Genomic DNA, 22,502 nt, shown 5'->3' with positions numbered 1-22,502 from the left:
ATAAATGGGCCCTGAGTTGTATGTAGTTCAAAAAGCAAAAAAATGTGTTGGAAAAAGGTGGGATAAATCAAAAATGGAGAAAAAGCAGTGACCTAGGCTTTGTCAAGGTACATTTGTTGTAAGTGTTCTAGGCATTGTCAAAACCATTTGGGTTTCTGCTCTGGGATACTGACTTTGGAGAGAGAAATGGAAAAGAGGTTGCCCTTACAGCTAGAATAGAATTAACAATATCCAAAAAGCCAGTTCTTCAATTTCTTTCTGAAAAGAGTTTCAAGGGGGCTCCCTGGATACCCGCTTGAAGAATATTCCAAATTTTTGATGCAAGATAACTGGAGGCACAGCCTCCTGTTCTGGCTATTTTGAGTTTGGGAATGAAAGCCTGTTTTGCACTGGTCGATCTTAAGGTCGGAATCTAGGGAGTAATTATTGACTGCAGGTACTTGGGGCTGTGAGAGGCGACGCCCTATGTAAAAAATAGAGCCTTAAAAGTAACTCTGTGATTTACTGGCAGCCAGTGCAGTTTCCTCAAAGCAGTGTTGAGGTGGGTTTGGGGAGAGTAAGCTATGTCCTAGCAGCCACGCTCTGAGCTCGTTGCAACCTGTTCAGGCGGGACTGCGATACCCCCAGCTAGAGGACATTGCAGGAGACCAGTGCCTGGAGTACAGGCTTTTTTTTTTTTTTGCTTGGCAGCTTCAGGCAAGACATGAAGAATTTTCTTCAGGGATCTTAGTGTCCCAAAACATTTTCGTGAAAGAGCAGTGACTTGGGCATCAAAGGAAAGTTTATCTCAAACCTGGTACCCCTGATTTTTACCTTGGGCTTGGGAGGTGGTGGGAGGACCAGGGCATTTAGGCCACCATGCGTTGGACCAAGTATTGCTCTGATCGCCCAGGACCAGAATCTCTGTCTTCCCTGCATTCAACTTCAAGCAATTTAGGTCCATCCAGGCAGCGACCTCTGATGTGCGGGAACTAAAGGCAGGGGCGAGTTTTAGACTCCATGGAAATTAGTTTGAAAGCCTGAAGTGTAGGTAGAGAAGATGTGTGTCCTCGTCTTGCCTTACTGTTCCTACGTCTGATCTGGGTGGGGTTTCGATTGATGAGATGCCCTCGCTTGAAGAGTTTATCTTCTTGGTAATGTGGCCATGAATGGTCCTGTGTGTGGGGCGTTTCCATGGCAGTGATCCCCCTGCGAGTCGGCCATCTGTTTCCACAACTGAGCCTGCGCGGTCTCCTCTTACTTAGGAAGTTTTGTTTGTTATGGTAGTTGTCTTCCTGAGGGGAAAGGCAGCCTCATCCCAAACACTAACTCTACTTTTCTCCCTGAATTCACCTCCAGGAGATGCAGCACATCCAGATCCGACAAAGCTTCAGGTCTACGGTCACCATGGGTCCGACGTCCTGTTCCCCGGGGTAGCGACAGAGCTGCAAGGAGAAGGGGTGCTGGAGTGGCATGTCAAGAAGGCTGGAGATCAGGAACCTTTGTGGATCCTGACCTATCACTATGGAAGTGATGAGCCACAAATATTCCAGAAGTATCAGCACCGGATCATCTTTTCCGTTAACAACGCGTCACTGAGGCTACTCAACCTGACCCCCCATGATGAGGGCCTGTACATCCTGCACTTGATGTTTGTGGATAAGAACCATGTCCTGTTGAAAGTCATTGGTAAGAATGGAAATGTTCTGGCATTTAGTGTTTTGCTGTGGGTGTTTGACTTTATGACGATGCTTGGTGGGGGCAAAGGTGTGTGCTTGTGTTGCAAGATGTCTCTCTAGTTACAGATCAGGGAGAATAATTGACAGATTTATCACCCAGTTATATTCCAGACGCTGGTGCTTGCCCCGCGGTGAATGGCTTTTTTATATATATATATTTTTTTTTTATGGGGATGATCCCCACCCTGTACACTGTCACTTCACCACCTCAAGCTGCAGCACCCTTGAAAGGTCAGTCAGCTTTACAAACGCAGTGAAACGTCGACATTACAGGGAGAACCTGACCCCTTAAACCCAGATTACACTAACAGCAAAGCCATAATCCAGGAGTCTCGTCAAAGCCACAAACCTATAGGCTCATGACCAAACCACAAACCTAAAGGCTCTTGTCAAAACAAAGTGTTCTTAACCTTTCCCCAGAAAGTATGTCATTAAATAATTCAAAGATGAGGACTAATGTTAATGTAGTTTGGCTTTCCAGGGGGGGGGGGAGGATTAGATGATGGGGTGACTCACTTGCTTGTTCTTACACAAGGAAATGGCCTTCAGGAGGCAGTATGAGCATCCAGCCAGTGTGGGTGCAGGGGCCATTCAATCTAGTGAATAGCCACAATGGAGCTATAATACTCACAAGGAAAGACCCTTCCATAAATGGCATCACAGCGCAAGGATTGTTCGATCTGCTTTATTTGTCACTTGCTCAGTGGTTAATGCACATCTCCTGTGCCCTGTGGCAAGACTTCTAGGTCTGCTCTGTGCACTTGAGCACAGGGCACTCGTACTGGCTCAACCAGGCATGGGCTGCAGCTTGTAGATGTGACCCAAGGACCTCTTTCCATGTCGAACATGGGCATTGTGTGGGGTATCCCAGAAGATAAATGATTACTGCTGAGAGAAGTCTAGGTAAGAAAGCTGAGCGTTCTGGGTGGCTGGGGAAGAAGTCTAGGTAAGAAAGCTGAGCGTTCTGGGTGGCTGGGGAAGACGTTTGTTTCCAGAGGGCAGATGGGTGTCCAGGGGGTCCTTTGGTGCTCCAGACAAGGACACTCGAGCACTAGCCCTAGTCAGAGGTGGTTTCCGCCACTCGGTATTCTGGAGTGGGACCCTCGGACCACAATATCTCTGGTCTGTTCCAGACTGCCTTTGGTCTCAAGAGCACATGGAAAGAACTATTGGTTGGATATGGATTCTGGAAAGGGTCCCATGGACCACAGCATCTGTGGTCTGCTCCAGACTGCCTTTGTTCTCAAGAGCTCATGGAAAGAGCTATTGGTTGGATATGGATGCTGGAAAGGGTCCCATGGACCACAGCATCTCTGGTCTGCTCCAGACTGCCTTTGGTCTCAAGAGCACATGGAAGGAATTGTTGGTTGGATATGAATTCTGGAGCAGGACCCTTGGACCACAGCATCTCTGGTCTGCTCCAGACTGCCTTTGATCTCAAGAGCACCTGGAAGGAACTATTGGTTGGGTACGGCTTCCCTGAGAGAAAAAGGAGTGAATGTTTCTCCTTCGACTAGGATGTGGACTGTATCAAGTCTTAAGTGGCCTTTAATCGAGGGGCTCTAGTAGACGAAAGGTCATGTCATCACTTGTGTTGCCAATGTTTCCCAAGAGCAAAGGAGTCAATTGTGCTGCTCTGGCTGTTGGGTGTTTTGTGTTACAAGATTTAGATTATAGTGATGGGGAGCTGAGAAGTGAAAATTAGTATCAATGTGTTTCCTGCCCATACGTCACCAATGGGTACCAAAGGGGCTTCTACTAAAAGGGACTGGCGCATCTTTAAGACCCTTAACCAGTTTCCCAGCTGAGGGCCTCTTGATAAGGCTTGAGAGCAGGATATAAGCATAATCACAGAAGGGTTGCTATGGCATTTAATTCATTGCATGGAAGGGTGAAGTATTCATAGGAAATAAAGCTCTTCCCTAAATAACCTGGAATACTAATTATTTAAAATGAGCTGGACAAATGCATTCCTTCTTTGAAGACTTTTGAAAGTAGTGAGGTTGTAGGTGTGTTGGACCTACCTACACGTGGCTAATAGCCTAACCATATTGGAGTCCATTTCCCCCCCCCCCCCAAAACCTTTTCTGTAATTCACGAAACATTTCTTAGATGTTTGTTGTGTTCCCAGTCACAGCATCTATCAGTACTCCAGACAGCAGAGACTCTTTCTGCCCTGCTAGCCAACAGCACCTTCCATGCTGGGATTTTCTACCCCATTGCTTTAATGGAATAAGCAAAACTACAAGTCCCAGAAGGCATGTGGTGCTGTTCACGGCTTGAGAGCTGATGGTGCAGATCTTCAGGTTCATGATGGTCTTTCTTCTCTCTGGAACCCTAGAGCCCATTTCTGAGGTAAAGGTGATGAAAATCCTATCGAGTAGTGACTCTGGTGTCCGGCTAATGTGTGAAGCTTCAGGTGACGTCTGGAACCTCACGTGGTGGAACAATGGGCGAGAGTTGATGCAGGACATCACCCGCGAGGGGAACACCTCGGAACTGGTCATCAAGGAGGTAGGAACAGGCTCCTACATCTGTGTCGCCTGGAACCCAGTCAGCCAATTGCAAACCTCCTACCAGATTGCCCAAGAAAGCACTGGTGAGTTTCTAGCCTCAAAGAAATTTGACATTTTTTGTTTAGCATTTTGCGACCCATGGGATCAGTTTTGTGCAAATCGTTTGGGTGACACAATTTTAACTTTAAGTGTTCTTAGAATTTATCCGTGGAGTCATTGTAAATTTCTTACTAATCGAAAAATGTGAAGTGCAAAGTATATTTTAAATATGCCTAGACATTTTTCTCAGATTTGGTGTTTACTTGAACCCAACACACTCATTGCAATATAGTTTGACTTGCTGTTAGCGTCTTTTTGGGGTGGTATTATTCGATGCAATGCAAACAACTAATCGTCTGATACACCCTGCGTGAGGACTCCATAGGGCCCAGGTTCTTTGAGGACCCACCTTTAAGTGCTGATGGTGAATGACCGTGGAAGTCTCCAAATCCATCAGCTTCTGCCAAAAAGCCCCAGTGTTCTGTTAAGCAAAGGCCACACTCCAACTTTCAGATACCACTTAGTTTCCTAAAAATTTATAATGTGGTCAGTCATTTATGTGCTCTAGAATAAAGGTTCTTAACCTTTTGACTTATGTAGTCACTCACTGAATCATTACTTGAAACTGGGTACCCCAACTGAGATATTATGGGAGTCGGGACCCCTGGCCTAAGCAATTTCTATTATATGAACCTCAAAGGGATATACAAAAACAAGTATGCACAAAACAGATGCTCAAATATTGAAATATTCTGTTTAATTCACAATCAAATATAGAAAGTTTTAAAATCTTCAGTTTTGCTTCTTTAAATGTATATACTTAATTTTAATATTATTTAATTTTGCAAAACTGTCATGGACCCCCTGAGTAGTCTTTGAGGACCCCCAGGGGTCCCCGGACCACAGGTTAAAAACCATTGCTCTAGAACTATGAAGGCTGGTAACACACCATCACCTCCGGTGGTACCTACACCTGGTTCTTTAGCAGGTTCTGTGAGCGCTCCCATTGGTTGCAGTAAGGATGGTTGGTGGCTTTGTGCTATGTGATGAAAAAAATCCTTTATTCTCACGCTGCATACAGCGATGCTGTCGTGCTCCAGAGGAGGATGTTTGTAGAAGCATTAGCACTCAAAATCCATGTGCTGATCTTTACCGTGGCCACCGCTCTGTTGTCCGAGTTTAGTTTTGGAGACTATAAATCCATAGAAACTCGTTTCAAGGTACAGTTATTAGTATCCAATCGGTCTTGGTTTCCAAGAATGAACCAAACTGGATGGATTTTGAGATCTTGTTATAGGGAGCCTGGGGGACCTGGTTGACACTTTGTGAAGGAAACATGTGCAATTGTTCGGTACAGAAGAAACTGATGGAAGTAGGTGAGGGTTCATGCACCGCACAGTCCTCAGTAGACATGTTTACCCAATGTATCCTCTATGTGCACTGCACTCTGATGGGTGAAGCACCCGTGCCCTCCACTGTGTGGTGGCATACCACCAAAGACACTCGTACTGTGCTTGACTTCACTATCCCTCGAGGGCCCAAGTTGACATACATTGAGGGATAATGGCAGGGAGGGGAAGAGTCCCATCACCGCTGCTGTACCTAGCAATAATAGATTACTAGTAATCAAAGATGTGTGCCTTCAATTCCTATCCTGAGGAGCCCCTGTGCTTTCTGAAACCAAACTTCCATAATACCCTGCTGCCCACTGCCGCAATGATGCTGTTGTTGACATGTTGAGGACTAGTGTGGGAGATCTGATAGACAGAAGTGGAGGAGGTGATCTATGGAGAGAGATTTGTGGACGGGGGAGATGAGGGCAAGGTAATCATTGGGTATCCCCTTTAGTGAGGTGTCAGACAATGAAGACAGTATGGCCGACCCATCCCTTCCTGACATTTCTCATCCTTCTGACATGTTGGCCTACATAGTGTGGAGCGGTACGCGTCCACTTCGCATCTGTTGCCCAATAGATCCACTGTTGTCTTGTAGACTGCAGATTGGAGCTAGTGGAGACCCACCAAAAGGTCTTAAGCTCTCTAGAAGCCAAGAGTGTCCCATCTGCCATTATGGTTGAGTTGTGGCCCAGTAAGTAGAAGAGGGAAGGGTAAGCCGCTGGGGTCTTGCAGGAGGCTGGCCTGGCTTATAGTGGGTTCTTGATGGTACTTACACCTTCCAGGTCCAGTTATCCCTTAGTAGATTAGAGGTGTTCTAGAAGCTTAGGCTGATAGGGGTAGCTATAGCAGAGCAGCTTAGGCTGAACTACGAGACCTGCAAAGCTCCTTCTATACCACTTATATCATATAGCACTACATCATAAGAATCACAATACTCAGAGTTCCTAAAAATAAAGGTACTTTATTTTAGTGACAATGTGCCAAAAATATCTCAGAGGATATACTCCCTTAGGAGGTAAGTAAAATACACAAAATAAACACATAAACCAAAATCAGGTAAGTAAACAGTCAGAAAAGTAGTGCAAACACTGTAGAATACAATAGGAGGCAATAGGCCTTGGGGCAACACAAACCATATACCAAGAAAGTGGAATGTGAACCACTTAGGGACCCCAGGCCTAGTGTAGTGTGTAGAGGGTCGCTGGGAGTGTAAGAAAACACTAAGGGTGTCCAAGATACCCCACCCCAAGACCCTGAAAAGTAGGAGTAAAGTTAACCTACTTCCCCAGAAACACACTAAAGTCGTGATAGGAGATTCTGCAAAGACCACAACAGACTGCAAAGCACTGAAGATGGATTCCTGGACCTGAGGACCTGCAAAGGAAGGGGACCAAGTCCAAGAGTCACGAAAGTGTCCGGGGGGAGTAGGAGCCCACTAAACCCCGGATTAAGGTGCAACATGGCTGCCTCCGGATGGAAGAAGCTGAAGATTCTGCAACAACAGAAGGTGCTAGGAACTTCTCCTTTGGTCAGAAGATGTCCCACGGCGTGCTGGAGGACGCAGAAAGACCGCAAACAAGCCTTGCTAGCTGCAAAGGTCGCGCTTGAAGAAAATGGGTGCTGCCCGGGCTCAGGAAGGACCAGGAGGTCGCCCCTTAGAGGAGGAGACAGAGGGGCGCTCAGCAACACAGAGAGCCCATGCAGAAGCAGGCAGCACATGCAGAAGTACTTGAACACGGGTTCAAGAAAACTGAGCACGGCGGTCGTCTCAACAGTACAAAGGAGGGTCCCACGAAGCCGGTGGTCAACTCAGCGAGTTGAGCAATGCAGGACGGAGTGCTGGGGACCTGGGCTGTGCTGTGCATGAAGGAATCCTTGCAAAAGTGCCCAGAAGCCCTAGTAGCTGCAGTTCACGCAGTACATAGGATTACTGTCTGGCGTGGGGATGCAAGGACGTACCTCCACCAAATTTGGACAGATGGACCACTGGACTGTCTGGGTCACTTGGATCCAGCTCCTGTGTTCCAGGGACCACGCTCGTCACTATGAAAGGGGACCCAGAGGACCGTTGAACCAGAAGTTTGGTGCCTGCGTTAGCAGGGGAAAGATTCTGTCGACCCACTGGAGATTTCTTCTTGGCTTCCTGTGCAGGGTGAAGGCAGACAGCCCCCAGAGCATGCATCACCAGTCAACAGTCGAGAAAGCTGTCAGGATTAGGTGCTACAATGTCGCTGGTAGTCTTCTTGCTACTTTGTTGCAGTTTTGCAGGCGTCCTGGTGCAGTCAGCGGTCGATCCTTGGCAGAAGTCGAAGAGAGAGATGCAGAGGAACTCCGGTGAATTCTTGCAAGTCGTTATCTGAGAAAAAGCCCTAAGGAGAGACCCTAAATAGCCCTCAGAGGAGGATTGGCCACCTAGTGAGGTAATCGCCTATCAGTAGGGGTCTTTGACGTCACCTGCTGGCACTGGCCACTCAGAGGCCTCCATTGTTGCCTCACACCTGTGCATTCAAGATGGCAGAGGTCTGGGACACGCTAGAGGAGCTCTGGGCACCACCCCTGCGGCGGTGATGGACAGGGGAGTGCTCACTCCCCTTCACTTTGTCCAGTTTTGCACCAGAGCAGGGGCTGAGGGATCCCTGAACCAGTGTAGACTGGTTTATGCAAGGATCGCACAATCTGTGCCCTTCAAAGCATTCCCAAAGGCCAGGAGAGGCTACTCCTCTCAGGCCCTTAACACCTACAGTATTTTTAAAGGGAGAGGGTGTAACATCCTCTCTCAGAGGAAATCATTTGTTCTGCCGTCCTGGGACTGGGCTGCCCAGACCCCAGGAGGGCAGAAGCCTGTCTGTGGGTTGGCAGCAGCGGTAGCTGCAGTGAAAACCCCAGAGAGCTGGTTTGGCAGTACCCGGGGTCCATGCTGGAGCCCCGGGGATGCATGGGATTAGCACCCCAATACCATATGTGGCATGGGGGGGACAATTCCATTATCTTAGACATGTTACATGGCCCTATTCGGAGTTAACATTGTGAAGCTACATATAGGTATTGACATATATGTAGTGCACACGTGTAATGGTGTCCCCACACTCACAAAGTCTGGGGAATTTGCCCTGAACTATGTGGGAGCAACTTGGCTAGTGCCAGGGTGCCCTCACACTTAGTAACTTTGCACCTAACCTTCACTAAGTGAGGGTTAGACTCATAGGTGACTTATAAGTTACTTATGTGCAGTGGTAAATGGCTATGAAATAACGTGTGCGTTATTTCACTCAGGCTGCAGTGGCAGTCCTTTGTAAGATTTGTCAGAGCTCCCTATGGGTGGCAAAAGAAATGCTGCAGCCCGTAGGGATCTCCTGGAACCCCAATACCCTGGGTACCTCAGTACCATATACTAGGGAATTATAAGGGTGTTCCAGTATGCCAATTAGAATTGGTAAAAATGGTCACTAGCCTGCAGTGACAATTGTAAAGGCAGAGGGAGCATAAGCACTGAGGCTCTGATTAGCAGAGCCTCAGTGACACAGTTAGGCACCACACAGGGAACACATTCATGCCACAGCTATGAGCACTGAGGTCCTGGCTAGCAGGATCCCAGTGAGACAGGCAAAAACAAACTGACACACAAGTAAAAAATGGGGGTAACATGCCAGGCAAGATGGTACTTTCCTACAGGCCTGTTCTAGCTGATAGTATTACTTATGTACGTGGTGAACCCAAAGCTTGTTCTGTACTAATGCCATGGTTCTTTCTTTTAATTGGCTGCCAGTGATGAGGATACATGTAAGTATATTCATTCATTGTGTCACATGTGTGAATGGGCATTACACTTAGGCTGTATATAAATATTTGAGACCTGGCATGAAATGCCCCCTTTATTAACGCATATGATCCTGCTTCTTGTTTGTTTTTCTCAGTGACCCTGTATGTCGCGGGTTTCCTGATTGCTGCAGTAGTTTTCAGTCTTCCCCTCTCCATAAGTGAGATCTCCCTCCTCATCTGCCAGAAGCCATGTTGCGATCCTGTGAAACAGAATGGTAAGTTTGTGATGGCGGATTGTACAAGATCGGGTGGGTGGGTCGAGGTCATGGGTAGGGTTCTAGGTAGAATGGATGGGTTGGAAGTGGGAGTGTTGACTAAGGGTTGACGGAGGCGCTGTGTTTAGGGCAGAGGTTGTCTTCATCATGAAGTGTTTGGCTCACTTTGTTCTCTGACCACCTGACATTATTAAGCAGTGGCGACCATGGATACAAGGTCTTGGAACTGAGCCTGCCATTTTGGTTGTCTGCAGTGGGTACAATGTAAGAAGCAATGTCTTACATGTTCAGTGGGTGGGTTTCGGGTAAGATTGGAGGTCCTACACTTGTGGGAGCCACGCTGTGCACCATTCTGGTGATCCCTGGGAAGAGCAGTTCTGATCTTGTGTGATGTGAGCAGAGAGTTCAGCATATTTGTGATCCATGTTAGTGCAAATGTGAAACTGGTCTGAGCCACAAACTGAGGTGTATGACTTATCATTCACTGTCACTCGCTCACTGAAGTAATGATCCTGTAATCACTTACTTAAAGTCCCAGGCAGGTGAACGTGTTGTTGCTAACCCCGAAAACATGTGTAGCACAGTCAAGGGAGTGAGCCCAGAGTTGTGTTGGATTGATTGGGCAGCTGTGGAAAAGGATGATGAGCTGAAGACAGAATGGGACAATAAAATGAATTTTTAATCTTAATGTCCCTCACTGAATGAGTCATCACAGAAGAGACGAGGGACATGAAAAGACATGCAGTATAGAACAGTGGTTCCCAACCTGTGGTCTGTGGACCCCTGGGGGTCCACAAAGACTACTCAGGTGGGTCCGCGACTGCTTAGAAAATAAAATAATATTAAAAGATTAATAAAGGGTATATACATTTAAAGAAAAAAAGAAAATGCAAATCTGAACATTTTTAAATGTTCTATAAATGTAAAGGAATTTAAAATTGGAAGGTAAAAATTAAGTTGGTGTTCTCATTTTGGTTCGTGGAAGCAATGCATTGCGCCAAACAGAATGTGCTGTGGATGACTAGTATTTTGTTTTTTTTAAATATTTGTTTGAGCATTAAATAAATGATTACATTTTTTTGTGTATTTGTTTGATAAATACTGTTTTTTGTGTGTAGTGTTTTGTGGTTCAAGTCACTGAAAATATTTAAGCCGATGTCTCCTGCTTCAACTAATGACTCAGTGGGGGTCCCCGGATTCATTGGGGGGTGTCTGGGTTCCAGTAATGAATAAGTGGGGGTCCGCAGGAGAAACAGCTGGTGTAAAAGATATACATTACTTTGGCTGACCTTCTAAAGGAAGCCCTTTGACATCACCCATAAGAGTACTGAAGCCCAAGAGGGTGTTCCTTCTCTTCACACTACAGTGACATGTAAGCTTCGGAACATGTCTGGTCTAGGAGACAAAGGGACCTGTAAAGCTTCAATTATTATTTTTTAATAATTACTACTAAGTACAGGGACCCAAAGAATTCCCTAGGAAGCTCTTTCTTCCTTCACACTACACTTCCTGTCTCTTTGTCTCATGAATACCAAGGCTGCCTAGTCTTGAGTCCGCCTCATGCCTCTTTCCTCCACTCTCTACAGTCCCTCTCCAGCTCACTCTTGCAGGGCCTCCCTTCCTCCTCTTTTGTCACTGTTGTTCTTAAGCTTCTCTTCCGTTCTCTTTTCCCTCTTGCTCTGGGTCAATGTCTGTGGCTGAAAAGTAAGCCTGCTTCCCCAAGGATGAAATGCTGATTCCCTTGCAACCACCTGTGTACATTAGGCACTGCCTTCATTGAGATACTGTGGTAAGGGTGATGGGGGCTTGGTTTTACTTTCTTTCTATTGCCATAGTAACCCAAGACTGTGTTGTCTTCCATCTGAACAGTCTATAGGTTTCAGTTCGCATCTTTCATCTGCTGGATCCTCTTCTTGATCTGTGCCGTGGTGTCTGCCTGCTTAAGACTGATCTTCTCAGGCTCATCTGGTGAGTAGGAGTACTGAGTTTAGAGGGACAATAACTGCTGCTTCAGCAAGAGTGTGTGTGCGTGGGGGGATGTGCGTGGGGGGAATGTGTGTGTTGGGTGGCGTGCACTGGACTGGACATCATCGCTGATTAGGGGTGGGCGAATTTGCTTAGTGTCTTTATTCTTTTATGGTAAGTGTAAATCTCACAAGAACATTTAATGCTGGAACATTTACCTGGGTCTTCTGCACAACAAACTTCAGTATTCAAGTGGGCATAAAGTAAAAATGTGTAAAATAAAATGAAATGCATAATAATGGAAGTTGATAACCTATCATAGTAAATTTGGGTTTGGGGAGGTGATGTGTGCGTTGCGACACCCAGGGTTTTTGCGTAACCACAATGATGTAGTCCTTAAGTTGATTATTTCTGTTTGGACCCCTATGGCCTTTGTGTTCATGCCACAAAGCTGTAGCAAATCTTAGTTTCATGACTACTGTGTAATTGATGTGCATACTTGTTATTAAAAAAAATCTTATTTTTGTAGCTTGTCCAGCCTGTAATAATGCCTTCTTGGTGGCTCTGGGAAGCAGCCTTTGCGTGGAATTCTTGTGGTGTTTGCGTAAAAAATGGACCAAGTCACAAAGCCAGGATTTCGAGATGAACCAACGGATAGGCCAAAATATGAAAGGTACAAGTGTGCATGGCTACCATAAACACATGGAAATTCTAGAACCAGAAGGCCTGGGTGCCACTACATCATGGCTCATGAATGGATCAGAAAGTGCTTCTATATGCATGTACATCAAGTCACTGACATTTGCAGCTGCTGACCCGATTGCTTCTACTGCATGCCCGCATTTTGCGTGCTAGCATTGGTACAAGAACCATTTGAAACTAGCTGTCCATAATACAGAGCAAGCCCTGCCTTCTCCCAAAGGGGCTACCAGATTTCATCATCAAGAAGAGGAGTCAGGAGGTATAGGGTGCATGGATATATAGCTGCATGGAAGTACACAGTACAGGGGTCTCTGAAACCAGGTGCTCTACGGAGTACCTGGTCATTTGACACTCCCTGCTTTAATATGGATGTCTGCTTCACAGGTCACACTCAACTACGTAACCTCTCGTTCCATGGAGATGCTTAACAAGCCTTCCTTCCTAGTGCTGGGTACTACAACCTGTCTTGCAATCCTTCAGGTGAAGGGAAGGAGTTGCCCCCAGGAGTTCTGCACAGTTTCCTTGTTGACAACCATTGTCCAATGCAATAATGCCAGTCTGGTCCGGATGATGACATTTCCCAGGTAGAGTTCACTTCTGCTTGCTGTAGATACAGCGTGGCGGAGCTGCCTTTTTGGTGGATGAAGGGTGGCATCTTAGCAAGTGGTTGGCTTTTCCTGTTGATCCCAATTCCCTGGCAAATGTACATCAAAGGTTGGGCATCGAGAGACCTCCTCAGAGTCCACTTCGATCTTCTTCCCCCCCCCCCCCCCGCCTCTCCCCCCATCTGACCTTATCTTGATGAGAACTTTCTTCAAAACTAGCCCTAGAGTACGTGACTCTGGCCTCCTCGGTCCCACATCACTGCGTCAATCAGCAAAGTGATGGAAGAAATGCTTGAATTAATCTCAGCCATTGGCCATCAGCCGGCCACATTCCAAACCATTGTCTTCTGTCTACTGTGACGCCGGAAAGATAGGTACAGCCACACGTAAATCAGACTTGGTCCTACTCCATTGGGAACAACGCAGTTCTTAATTGGAGCCAGTGGTTTCTGGGGCTCTGCACCAGCAATTAATTTTCAGCGCCAGCACTTATGAAAGCTGCCACATGGCGGTGCTGTTTGTGTAATTTAAAGATGGCCAGTGGAACAGTTTTTTTAAATAATGAAAAAGAACTAATACAAGTCACCAACACCATTCATTCTTATAGCTCGAGGGGGGAGGAGGGTGTTCAAACAGCCTAAATTTTCACAAGTGTAGCAGTGTGATGGTTAGTAGTTGTATAGGTGCTGTTGGCAGAGCTGGCAGTGCAATGGGTGGTGCAAGCCGTGGTGGCCTCCTGAGTAGGGCTTTTGCACTTATTATATATATATATTTTTAAATGAAGCACTAGAACAACCCATCCTGAACTGCCAAGCCAGGCCCTCGCCAGCTGTGAACACAGATAGCCACAGGCCGGTTTAGGCCTGCGTGGGCCCTGTGACCACCCGGCCCTTGCCGGGCATACCCATCTCTAGGGCATCATGGAAAGAATGGCTGCATTAATCTCCTCTTCAAGTTCATTGCTTGGGGCCGCATTATCCACCTTCCTGTAGCGAGTGGCAAATTCAAAGGAGTTCACTTTTCCATGTCTGGAAGGGGTTGATTCTAAGGTGGGCACATCAGACATTCTTTATCGCTTGGGCCAGAAACATCAAAGTATTTTTCTTTATCTCCAGATCCCTGTTCCTGTTCACTAGAGTGCAGGCACCCCGGCATCCTTTTATCACATCTGGTGTACTTTAAATGTCTAGGTGCAAACAGGGAGCTAGTTCCAAGTCAAGCAGGACCATACATACTCCCAGCAACAGTAGGACCTGTGCATCGACCAGTCAAAGTCTTGGCCCTATCTCAATTGCTTGGGCAGCTACCAGTCAAGTTGGCACCACTCTCCCTGCGTCTTCTGTCACTGCTCATAGTATCCCAGCTTTGTCCGCCCAAGACAGACACCCCAGCATGACTGACGGACTTCAGGCCGTTTCCAACAAATTGATCTAAGAGACCGCACTTGGTTGAGCAGACCTTCTCACGGCTCAAGAATGATGGTGAAGCCTTGTTCATTCAGGAACCGCCTCCTGCAGGAGAAAACTACATCAATGCTTTAGTGACCATATAGTCGTCCTTTAAAGACCCTCGCCGGCTGTCTTCATGGAGCTCGATACCTCAGGCCAGATAATTGAAGAGCCAGTGGCTGAGATTCAGTCAATAAAATCAACTAGCTTAATGTTCACCAGGTGATGCTCTATCCCTGCAGATGCTCTATCCCTGCAGAGACTTGCAGCCTCTAGTATGGGCACCACTAGGGTAACTGAAATGAGAACCTGCTCTTCTGATCTCTGACAGTAATTCATTTCTGTCTCAAAAATCGTCTGGTGCCCCTTATAACTGCCAGTGCATCAGCCAATATGACACTTTGTGTGACCCATATATTGTGATCCACTTGGACACGGTGGAGTGGTGGGCTCTGAACAGTGTTGTCCCTGAAGTTTAGACTAAATTCCATCTGATCGACTAAAGACTACACCCAGTGTTGTTTCTACTCCTAGACCCTTTCTCGGTCCAGTGCTTGTAGCCTTTGTCTGCAGTGATGCTAGTCTAGCTGTGCCCTAGAGCTACTATTGCTAAATGTATAACTACTAGTGTATCCAGTTGTCCCAGTTCACAAACAGTCTCCACCCAGTGCCTGAGCACACTTCAGGTAACTACGGTAGCTCCAGGCATGAGCCTGCCTGAGAGATATGGAGGATGGGCCCACATCCCACCTTGTGTGCTTCCTGTAACCACTACATGCTTGAGGTGTCCTCCCAAAGTGATGGAGAATTTGACCAGCAGGCTCTCCATTTACTATACGCTTAAACTGGCTGAAGCTACCTTCTTGCTGTGGTATCTACCTGTGCATTTCGAATGAGATATGGCACCAGCACATGGTTTGGCTAAATTTACCTTCATCATGATTCTTTTACACCTAGATGCGATGTGCTTTCCCATTACTAGCACTGTTCCACATTCCATCGCCAAGGAACACACCTAATTGACTCATTTTTTTAGGTCGCAGCCTATCAGACGGCACAGCTGTCTGGTTTACTAAGGACCTCTTAGGGAAATTCAGAAATGTGACCTAGGAATGCATTCTGCCCATTGCTTGCCATTGACTTTGTGGTTTGTAACTCCCATTTTCTTGCTTTCCATTTGCTAGTTTTATTTGCTTTATGCTGTCCAGCTTGAATTTGTACCTTCCCTTTCCCAAACCTTATCTACAGTACCAAGTAAGCACTTGTTTACCTTTCTTTCTCTGGCATCATAGTAAGAGGAGTTATGTGACAATCTTGCTGGCTACTGAGGGCAAGAAAGAGTTTTTCTTCTAGCACAGGACAACATTTAAATGAACTTTGTAAGTATTTGAGAATATATCCGAATTAGGAAAGCAAATGAAGCACATTTTTTGTTATTTCCGAAGTGTTTTGGAAATAAATACTTTAGTATAATCACAACAATTCATTACACTAAGTGATGCAATTTCCACTTATTTTCATCTGTGCAGTGTATAGTTTTATTAGTAAAACTGTACGTCTATGCAAATGTTATGGTCATTTCAATTGAAAATATGTTGTTTGTACTGACTGTGTGCTACCACACCATGAATACTCCAATCTGTCACTCCACTCTACTCTGTACCATTCCACACCACTCTAATCTGCATAACTCTACTTTGTACCACGCCACTGCACTCAGCACCACTCTACGCCACTGCACTCTATGCCACTTGATGCAATGCCTCTTACTCTACCATGTACCACTCTACTCTGTGCTAATAAACTCTTTGTTACTCTACACTGTTGCACTCTTTGCCTCTGTATTCTACACCACTCCAATCTACTCTGCACCAATCTACTCTGCGCCACTGCACTCTATGCCACTTGATGCAATGCCTCTTACTCTACCATGTACCACTCTACTCTGTGCTAATAAACTGTCACTCTACTCTACACCATTGCACTCTACACCACTCCAATCTAGGCTACACCACCCTACTCTGCACAACTCAACTCTGCGCCACTGCACTCTATGCCACTTGATGCAATGCCTCTTACTCTACCAAGTACCACTATACTCTGTGCTAATAAGCTCTTTGGCACTCTACACCATTGCACTCTTTGCCACTGCATTCTACACCACTCCAATCTAGGCTACACCAGTCTACTCTGCACAACTCCACTCTGCGCCACTGCACTCTATGCCACTTGATGCAATGCCTCTTAGTCTACCAAGTACCACTCTACTCTGTGCTAATAAGCTCTTTGGCACTCTACACCATTGCACTCTTTGCCACTGCATTCTACACCACTCCAATCTAGGCTACACCAGTCTACTCTGCACAACTCCACTCTGCGCCACTGCACTCTATGCCACTTGATGCAATGCCTCTTAGTCTACCAAGTACCACTCTACTCTGTGCTAATAAGCTCTTTGGCACTCTACACCATTGCACTCTTTGCCACTGCATTCTACACCACTCCAATCTAGGCTACACCAATCTACTCTGCATAACACCACTCTACGCCACTGCACTCTGCCACTTGATGCAATGCCTCTTACTCTACCAAGTACCACTCTACTCTGTGCTAATAAGCTCTTTGGCACTCTACACCATTGCACTCTTTGCCACTGCATTCTACACCACTCCAATCTAGACTACACCAATCTACTCTGCACAACTCCACTCTGCAACACCGCACTCTGTGCTAATACACTCTATGCCAATGCACTTGACTCAGTTACACTCACCTCTCTGCACCTGCACTCTATTCCAATCCACTGTATGTCACTCTAATCTACTCTGAACCATTGCACTGTGTGCCACTGCACTCTACGCCACTTAATATACACCATTACACTGTCACTTTATGCAACCACACTCTGCCCTACTACTTCACTGTACTATGAAACAATCTACTCTGCACCACTCTACGCCACTGCACTCTATGCCACTTGACTCCACCCTGAGCTGCTCCACCCTGCACCGCTCCACTCTGCACCACTGCACTCTACTATGCACCAGTCTAATCTCCGCCACTACGTTCTATGACACTGCATTGTACGCCACTGCACTCAATGCCACTGAACTCCAAGCCACCATACTCTGCAACACTCTATGCCAATGCACTCTACACCAGTCCACTCTACTCTATGCCACTCCAGTGTATACCACCCTACGTGACTCCACACTATGCCCCTCCACTACACAACAGTCTCTGCCCCTCCACTCTACTCCATTCCACTCTTTGACACTCCACACAACTGTCTTCTACACCACTAACATTTAGCCACGCTGGTGTACAACATGGCTAAAACACATTGACAAAGCCAAAAGCTTTTGCATGGACGAGACCTATTGGCTTTGCCAATGCTTGTTTGTGAATGAAGCAGTTGTGCGGAGGGCCCCTTTCCTTACACTTCATGAAATTCAGGGGTGTTTTCCTAGTAACTTAGTTCCCCATTCCTTTTGCATGAGTACACCTACTTGTGATTCCAGGACAGGAAAAATACAAAATGTATGAGACTAATCTAGGAGTAATTCACAAACAAAATGCTGTTTGAAAAACCAAGAAGCCCTCTCCCTCTACACAAACCTCCTATCCTCATATCCTGACCACAGCAATACACTATTTTTACACCCAGTTCTATCACCAGCCATAAATGTCCACAGATTCTGCCTCTGTGTGCTAGGATCCCTGCATCCCTGCACGCGGATGTTTATCTGGTGCGCCTAGGTTGTACTTCGATGCGCTATAGCAAGTGGGCACTCTACCTTAAGGCTGAATTCTGTGTGTGATCTGTAAGCATTGTTTGGTGAGGTATGTGGAACACAGCCCCATGCTCCTACAACAAGAAAGTTTAAACTTAAACAAATTTGCTGCCATGAATTCACTTAAAGAAATGGAAACCGAGCGTACTGGTTAGTTTAGAAAACCTCACGCAAGGGTGGGGCGTAGTCACCATTACGTGATGTAAACACTCACTTTCACTTGCTCTCTTGCACTGGATTGGTCGCTCTTGCTCCGTCACTCATCACTTGTCCTCACTCATCGAATCACTAACCTACTCACTTCCCTATTTTCTCACTCACTACTAGATAACTCACCTGCTGCAATGCAGATGTTCTTGCTTTTATTGTAACTGTTTTTATTTTTTATTTCTCAGATGTGGGACTAACTCTTCTTTCTTTCTTTCCCAGGTGCTCTGAACTTCTTGCGATTGGCGCTGCGCTCCCTTGTATTCGTGGGTTCCTTGTCTATGGTGCTGCTCTATTTCTGTACCGGTGAGTGCGGGAAGAAGATGAATCCACCTTGTTAGGTTATTGGGAACACGGTGTTTACACAGAATATCGGATCCAAAAATATTGTGAGACAAAATATTGTGTCAAGAATACCGAGGGCAAAACATTTGTGGAGGTAAGTTTCTATAAGTAAGCACATATAGGTAACTTTTTTTATATATAAGAACAGCAAATATATACTTACCTATGTGCACTTACCTTCTAGGTATTTTGGTCCGTGATATTTTTGACACAATATTCTGTCCACGCAGTATTTTTTGGTCCAATATTCTGTCGGTGATCTTGAGAACTCTAGTTACAAACATGAAATGTTGCACTATAAGTCGCCATAGTCTTCAGTATTGCAAATTAATAATTCTTTCCATGGTCAGCTCAACTCCACGTGTAATGGAATAACAGAGCATGATAAACTGGAGGGTGAGTGCAACATATATGTGAAGAGTGGTAGTTGGGTATCGGAGGGTCAGCTGTAAGCATGTGTGGTTGGGTGCAGCATATGTGTGAAGGGTGGTAGCTGGGTATCGGAGGGTCAGCTGTAAGTGTGTGTTGTCGGGTGCAGCTTATATGTGAAGGGTGGTAGCTGGGTATCGGAGGGTCAGCTGTAAGCGTGTGTGGTCGGTGCAGCATGTGTGAAGGGTGGTAGCTGGGTATCAGGGTCAGCTATAAGCGTGTGTTGTTGGGTGCAGCTTATATGTGAAGGGTGGTAGCTGGGTATCGAAGGGTCAGCTGTAAGCGTGTGTGGTCGGGAGCAGCATATGTGTGAAGAGTGGTAGCTGGGTATCAGGGTCAGCTGTAAGCGTGTGTTTTGTTGGGTGCAGCATATGTGTGAAGGGTGGTAGCTGGGTATCGAAGGGTCAGCCGTAAGCGTGTGTGGTCGGGAGCAGCATATGTGTGAAGAGTGGTAGCTGGGTATCAGGGTCAGCTGTAAGCGTGTGTTGTTGGGTGCAGCATGTGTGTGAAGGGTGGTAGCTGGGTATCGGAGGGTCAGCTGTAAGCGCGTGTGGTCGGGTGCAGCATATGTGTGAAGGGTGGTAGCTGGGAATCAGAGGGTCAGCTGTAAGCGTGTGTGGTCGGGAACAGCATATGTGTGAAGAGTGGTAGCTGGGTATCGGAGGGTCAGCTGTAAGCGTGTGTGGTCGGGTGCAGCATATGTGTGAAGAGTGGTAGCTGGGTATCGGAGGGTCAGCTGTAAGCGTGTGTTGGGTGCAGCATATGTGTGAAGGGTGGTAGCTGGGTATCAGAGGGTCAGCTGTAAGCGCGTGTGGTTGGGTGCAGCATATGTGTGAAGAGTGGTAGCTGGGTATCGGAGGGTCAGCTGTAAGCATGTGTGGTTGGGTGCAGCATATATGTGAAGGGTGTTAGTTGGGTATCGGAGGGTCAGCTGTAAGCATGTGTTGTTGGGTGCAGCATATGTGTGAAGGGTGGTAGCTTTGTATCAGAGGGTCAGCTGTAAGCGTGTGGTCGGGAGCAGCATATGTGTGAAGGGTGGTAGCTGGGTATCAGGGTCGGCTGTAAGCGTGTGTGGTCGGGAGCAGCATATGTGTGAAGGGTGGTAGCTGGGTATCAGGGTCGGCTGTAAGCATGTGGTGTTGGGTGCAGCATATGTGTGAAGGGTGGGAGCTGGGCATCAGAGGGTCAGCTGTAAGCGTGTATGGTCGGGTGCAGCATATATGTGAGGGGTGGTAGCTGGGTATCAGGGTCAGCTGTAAGTGTGTGGTCAGGTGTAGCATATAAGTGAGGGGTAGTAGCTGGGTATCAGAGGGTCAGCTGTAAGCGTGTGTTGTTGGGTGCAGCATATGTGTGAAGGGTGTTAGCTGGGTATCGGAGGGTCAGCTGTAAGCGTGTGGTCGGGAGCAGCATATGTGTGAAGGGTGGTAGCTGGGTATCGGAGGGTCAGCTGTAAGCGTGTGGTCGGGAGCAGCATATGTGTGAAGGGTGTTAGCTGGGTATCGGAGGGTCAGCTGTAAGCGTGTGGTCGGGAGCAGCATATGTGTGAAGGGTGGTAGCTGGGTATCGGAGGGTCAGCTGTAAGCGTGTGGTCGGGAGCAGCATATGTGTGGAGGGTGGTAGCTGGGTATCGGAGGGTCAGCTGTAAGCGTGTGGTCGGGAGCAGCATATGTGTGAAGGGTGGTGGCTGGGTATCGGAAGGTCAGCTGTAAGCGCGTGTGGTTGGGTGCAGCATATGTGTGAAGGGTGGTAGTTGGGTATCAGGGTCAGCTGTAAGCGTGTGTTGTTGGGTGCAGCATATATGTGAAAGGTGGTGGCTGGGTATCAGAGGGTCAGCTGTAAGCGTGTGTGGTCGGGAGCAGCATATGTGTGAAGAGTGGTAGCTGGGTATCAGAGGGTCAGCTGTAAGCATGTGTGGTTGGGTGCAGCATATGTGCGAAGGGTGGTAGCTGGGTATCGGAGGGTCAGCTGTAAGCGTGTGTTGGGTGCAGCTTATATGTGAAGGGTGGTAGCTGGGTATCGGAGGGTCAGCTGTAAGCGTGTGTGGTCGGTGCAGCATATGTGTGAAGGGTGAAAGCTGGGTATCAGGGTCAGCTGTAAGCATGTGTGGTTGGGTGCAGCATATGTGCGAAGGGTGGTAGCTGGGTATCGGAGGGTCAGCTGTAAGCGTGTGTTGGGTGCAGCTTATATGTGAAGGGTGGTAGCTGGGTATCGGAGGGTCAGCTGTAAGCGTGTGTGGTCGGTGCAGCATATGTGTGAAGGGTGAAAGCTGGGTATCAGGGTCAGCTGTAAGCGTGTGTGGTCGGTGCAGCATATGTGTGAAGGGTGAAAGCTGGGTATCAGGGTCAGCTGTAAGCGTGTGTTGTTGGGTGCAGCATATGTGTGAAAGGTGGTAGCTGGGTATCGGAGGGTCAGCTGTAAGCGCGTGTGGTCGGGTGCAGCATATGTGTGAAAGGTGGTAGCTGGGTATCAGAGGGTCAGCTGTAAGCGTGTGTGGTCGGGAGCAGCATATGTGTGAAGGGTGGTAGCTGGGTATCAGAGGGTCAGCTGTAAGCGTGTGTGGTCGGTGCAGCATATATGTGAGGGGTGGTAGCTGAGTATCAGAGTTTGAGCTGTAAGCGTGTGTGGTCTCACTTTTTAAAGAGGATGGAGTTAATTTTTTGTAGGTTTCTAATTCAGTACATTTCACTTGCACCTACGTTTCGACAATTGGCTTCAGTTAGCTGGCATGTATGCGCTATTGGTGCAGCACAGCCTCACTAGAAGGCAGCACAAAGCTGTGCAGGGTCATAGACAATCATGTTATGTTATCTGTTTAGTGCATAACTCACCCGGGAGGGTATCCTGGTTTTGAAGTAGAAGCTGTATGGGCTGAGCCAGGGTCGAGGTTAAGTGAAGAGCCAGGTCTTCAAATTCTTGCCGAATTCAAGAGCTGGGGAGGAGACTCTGATGTGCAGGGGCAGATCATATCAGGCTTAGGATGAGGTAAGAGAAGGCACAGCCACTGGATCCGGTTCTGCGTATGAGGAAGGTGCGAGTATGGGTACGGCTGAGTGGAGGTGTCTGGTAGGTTTGTGAAGTTAACGCAGTTGTTGAGGTGCTTGGTGGCCAGTGCTTGTGTAATGTTTCTGATGTATGCATGAAGAGTGCTCGTTTGTGGAGTGGGAGCCACTGGAGCTCCTTGAGATGCGGGGTGGGAGGTAGAGCCTGAGCCTGGCTGCTGAGGTTTGTATGGTCTGGAGCCTTCTGGTCAGTTGAGCGTTGATTCCAGCCTTGAGTGCGTTGCATAGTCCAGCTTGCTGGTGA

The 22,502-nt window shown here is 47.2% G+C and overlaps 1 protein-coding gene across 3 annotated transcripts in view; it reads left to right on the top strand.

Moving 5' to 3' along the window:
* LOC138256696 (uncharacterized) overlaps window positions 1–22,502 on the top strand; it is a 108,932-nt gene that overhangs the window by 70,190 nt on the left and 16,240 nt on the right. For all 3 annotated transcript variants that reach the window (XM_069205879.1, XM_069205873.1, XM_069205872.1), the window contains 6 exons: window positions 1,339–1,668; window positions 4,060–4,317; window positions 9,585–9,704; window positions 11,574–11,672; window positions 12,199–12,342; window positions 18,648–18,731. In XM_069205879.1, coding sequence (XP_069061980.1) covers window positions 1,339–1,668; window positions 4,060–4,317; window positions 9,585–9,704; window positions 11,574–11,672; window positions 12,199–12,342; window positions 18,648–18,731 — 1,035 coding nt within the window. The remainder of the gene's footprint in view (window positions 1–1,338; window positions 1,669–4,059; window positions 4,318–9,584; window positions 9,705–11,573; window positions 11,673–12,198; window positions 12,343–18,647; window positions 18,732–22,502) is intronic.

Source organism: Pleurodeles waltl, chromosome 1_1, assembly GCF_031143425.1.
Source record: "Pleurodeles waltl isolate 20211129_DDA chromosome 1_1, aPleWal1.hap1.20221129, whole genome shotgun sequence".
NCBI lineage: Eukaryota > Metazoa > Chordata > Amphibia > Caudata > Salamandridae > Pleurodeles > Pleurodeles waltl.
This window is presented reverse-complemented; position numbering and strand designations above follow the sequence as displayed.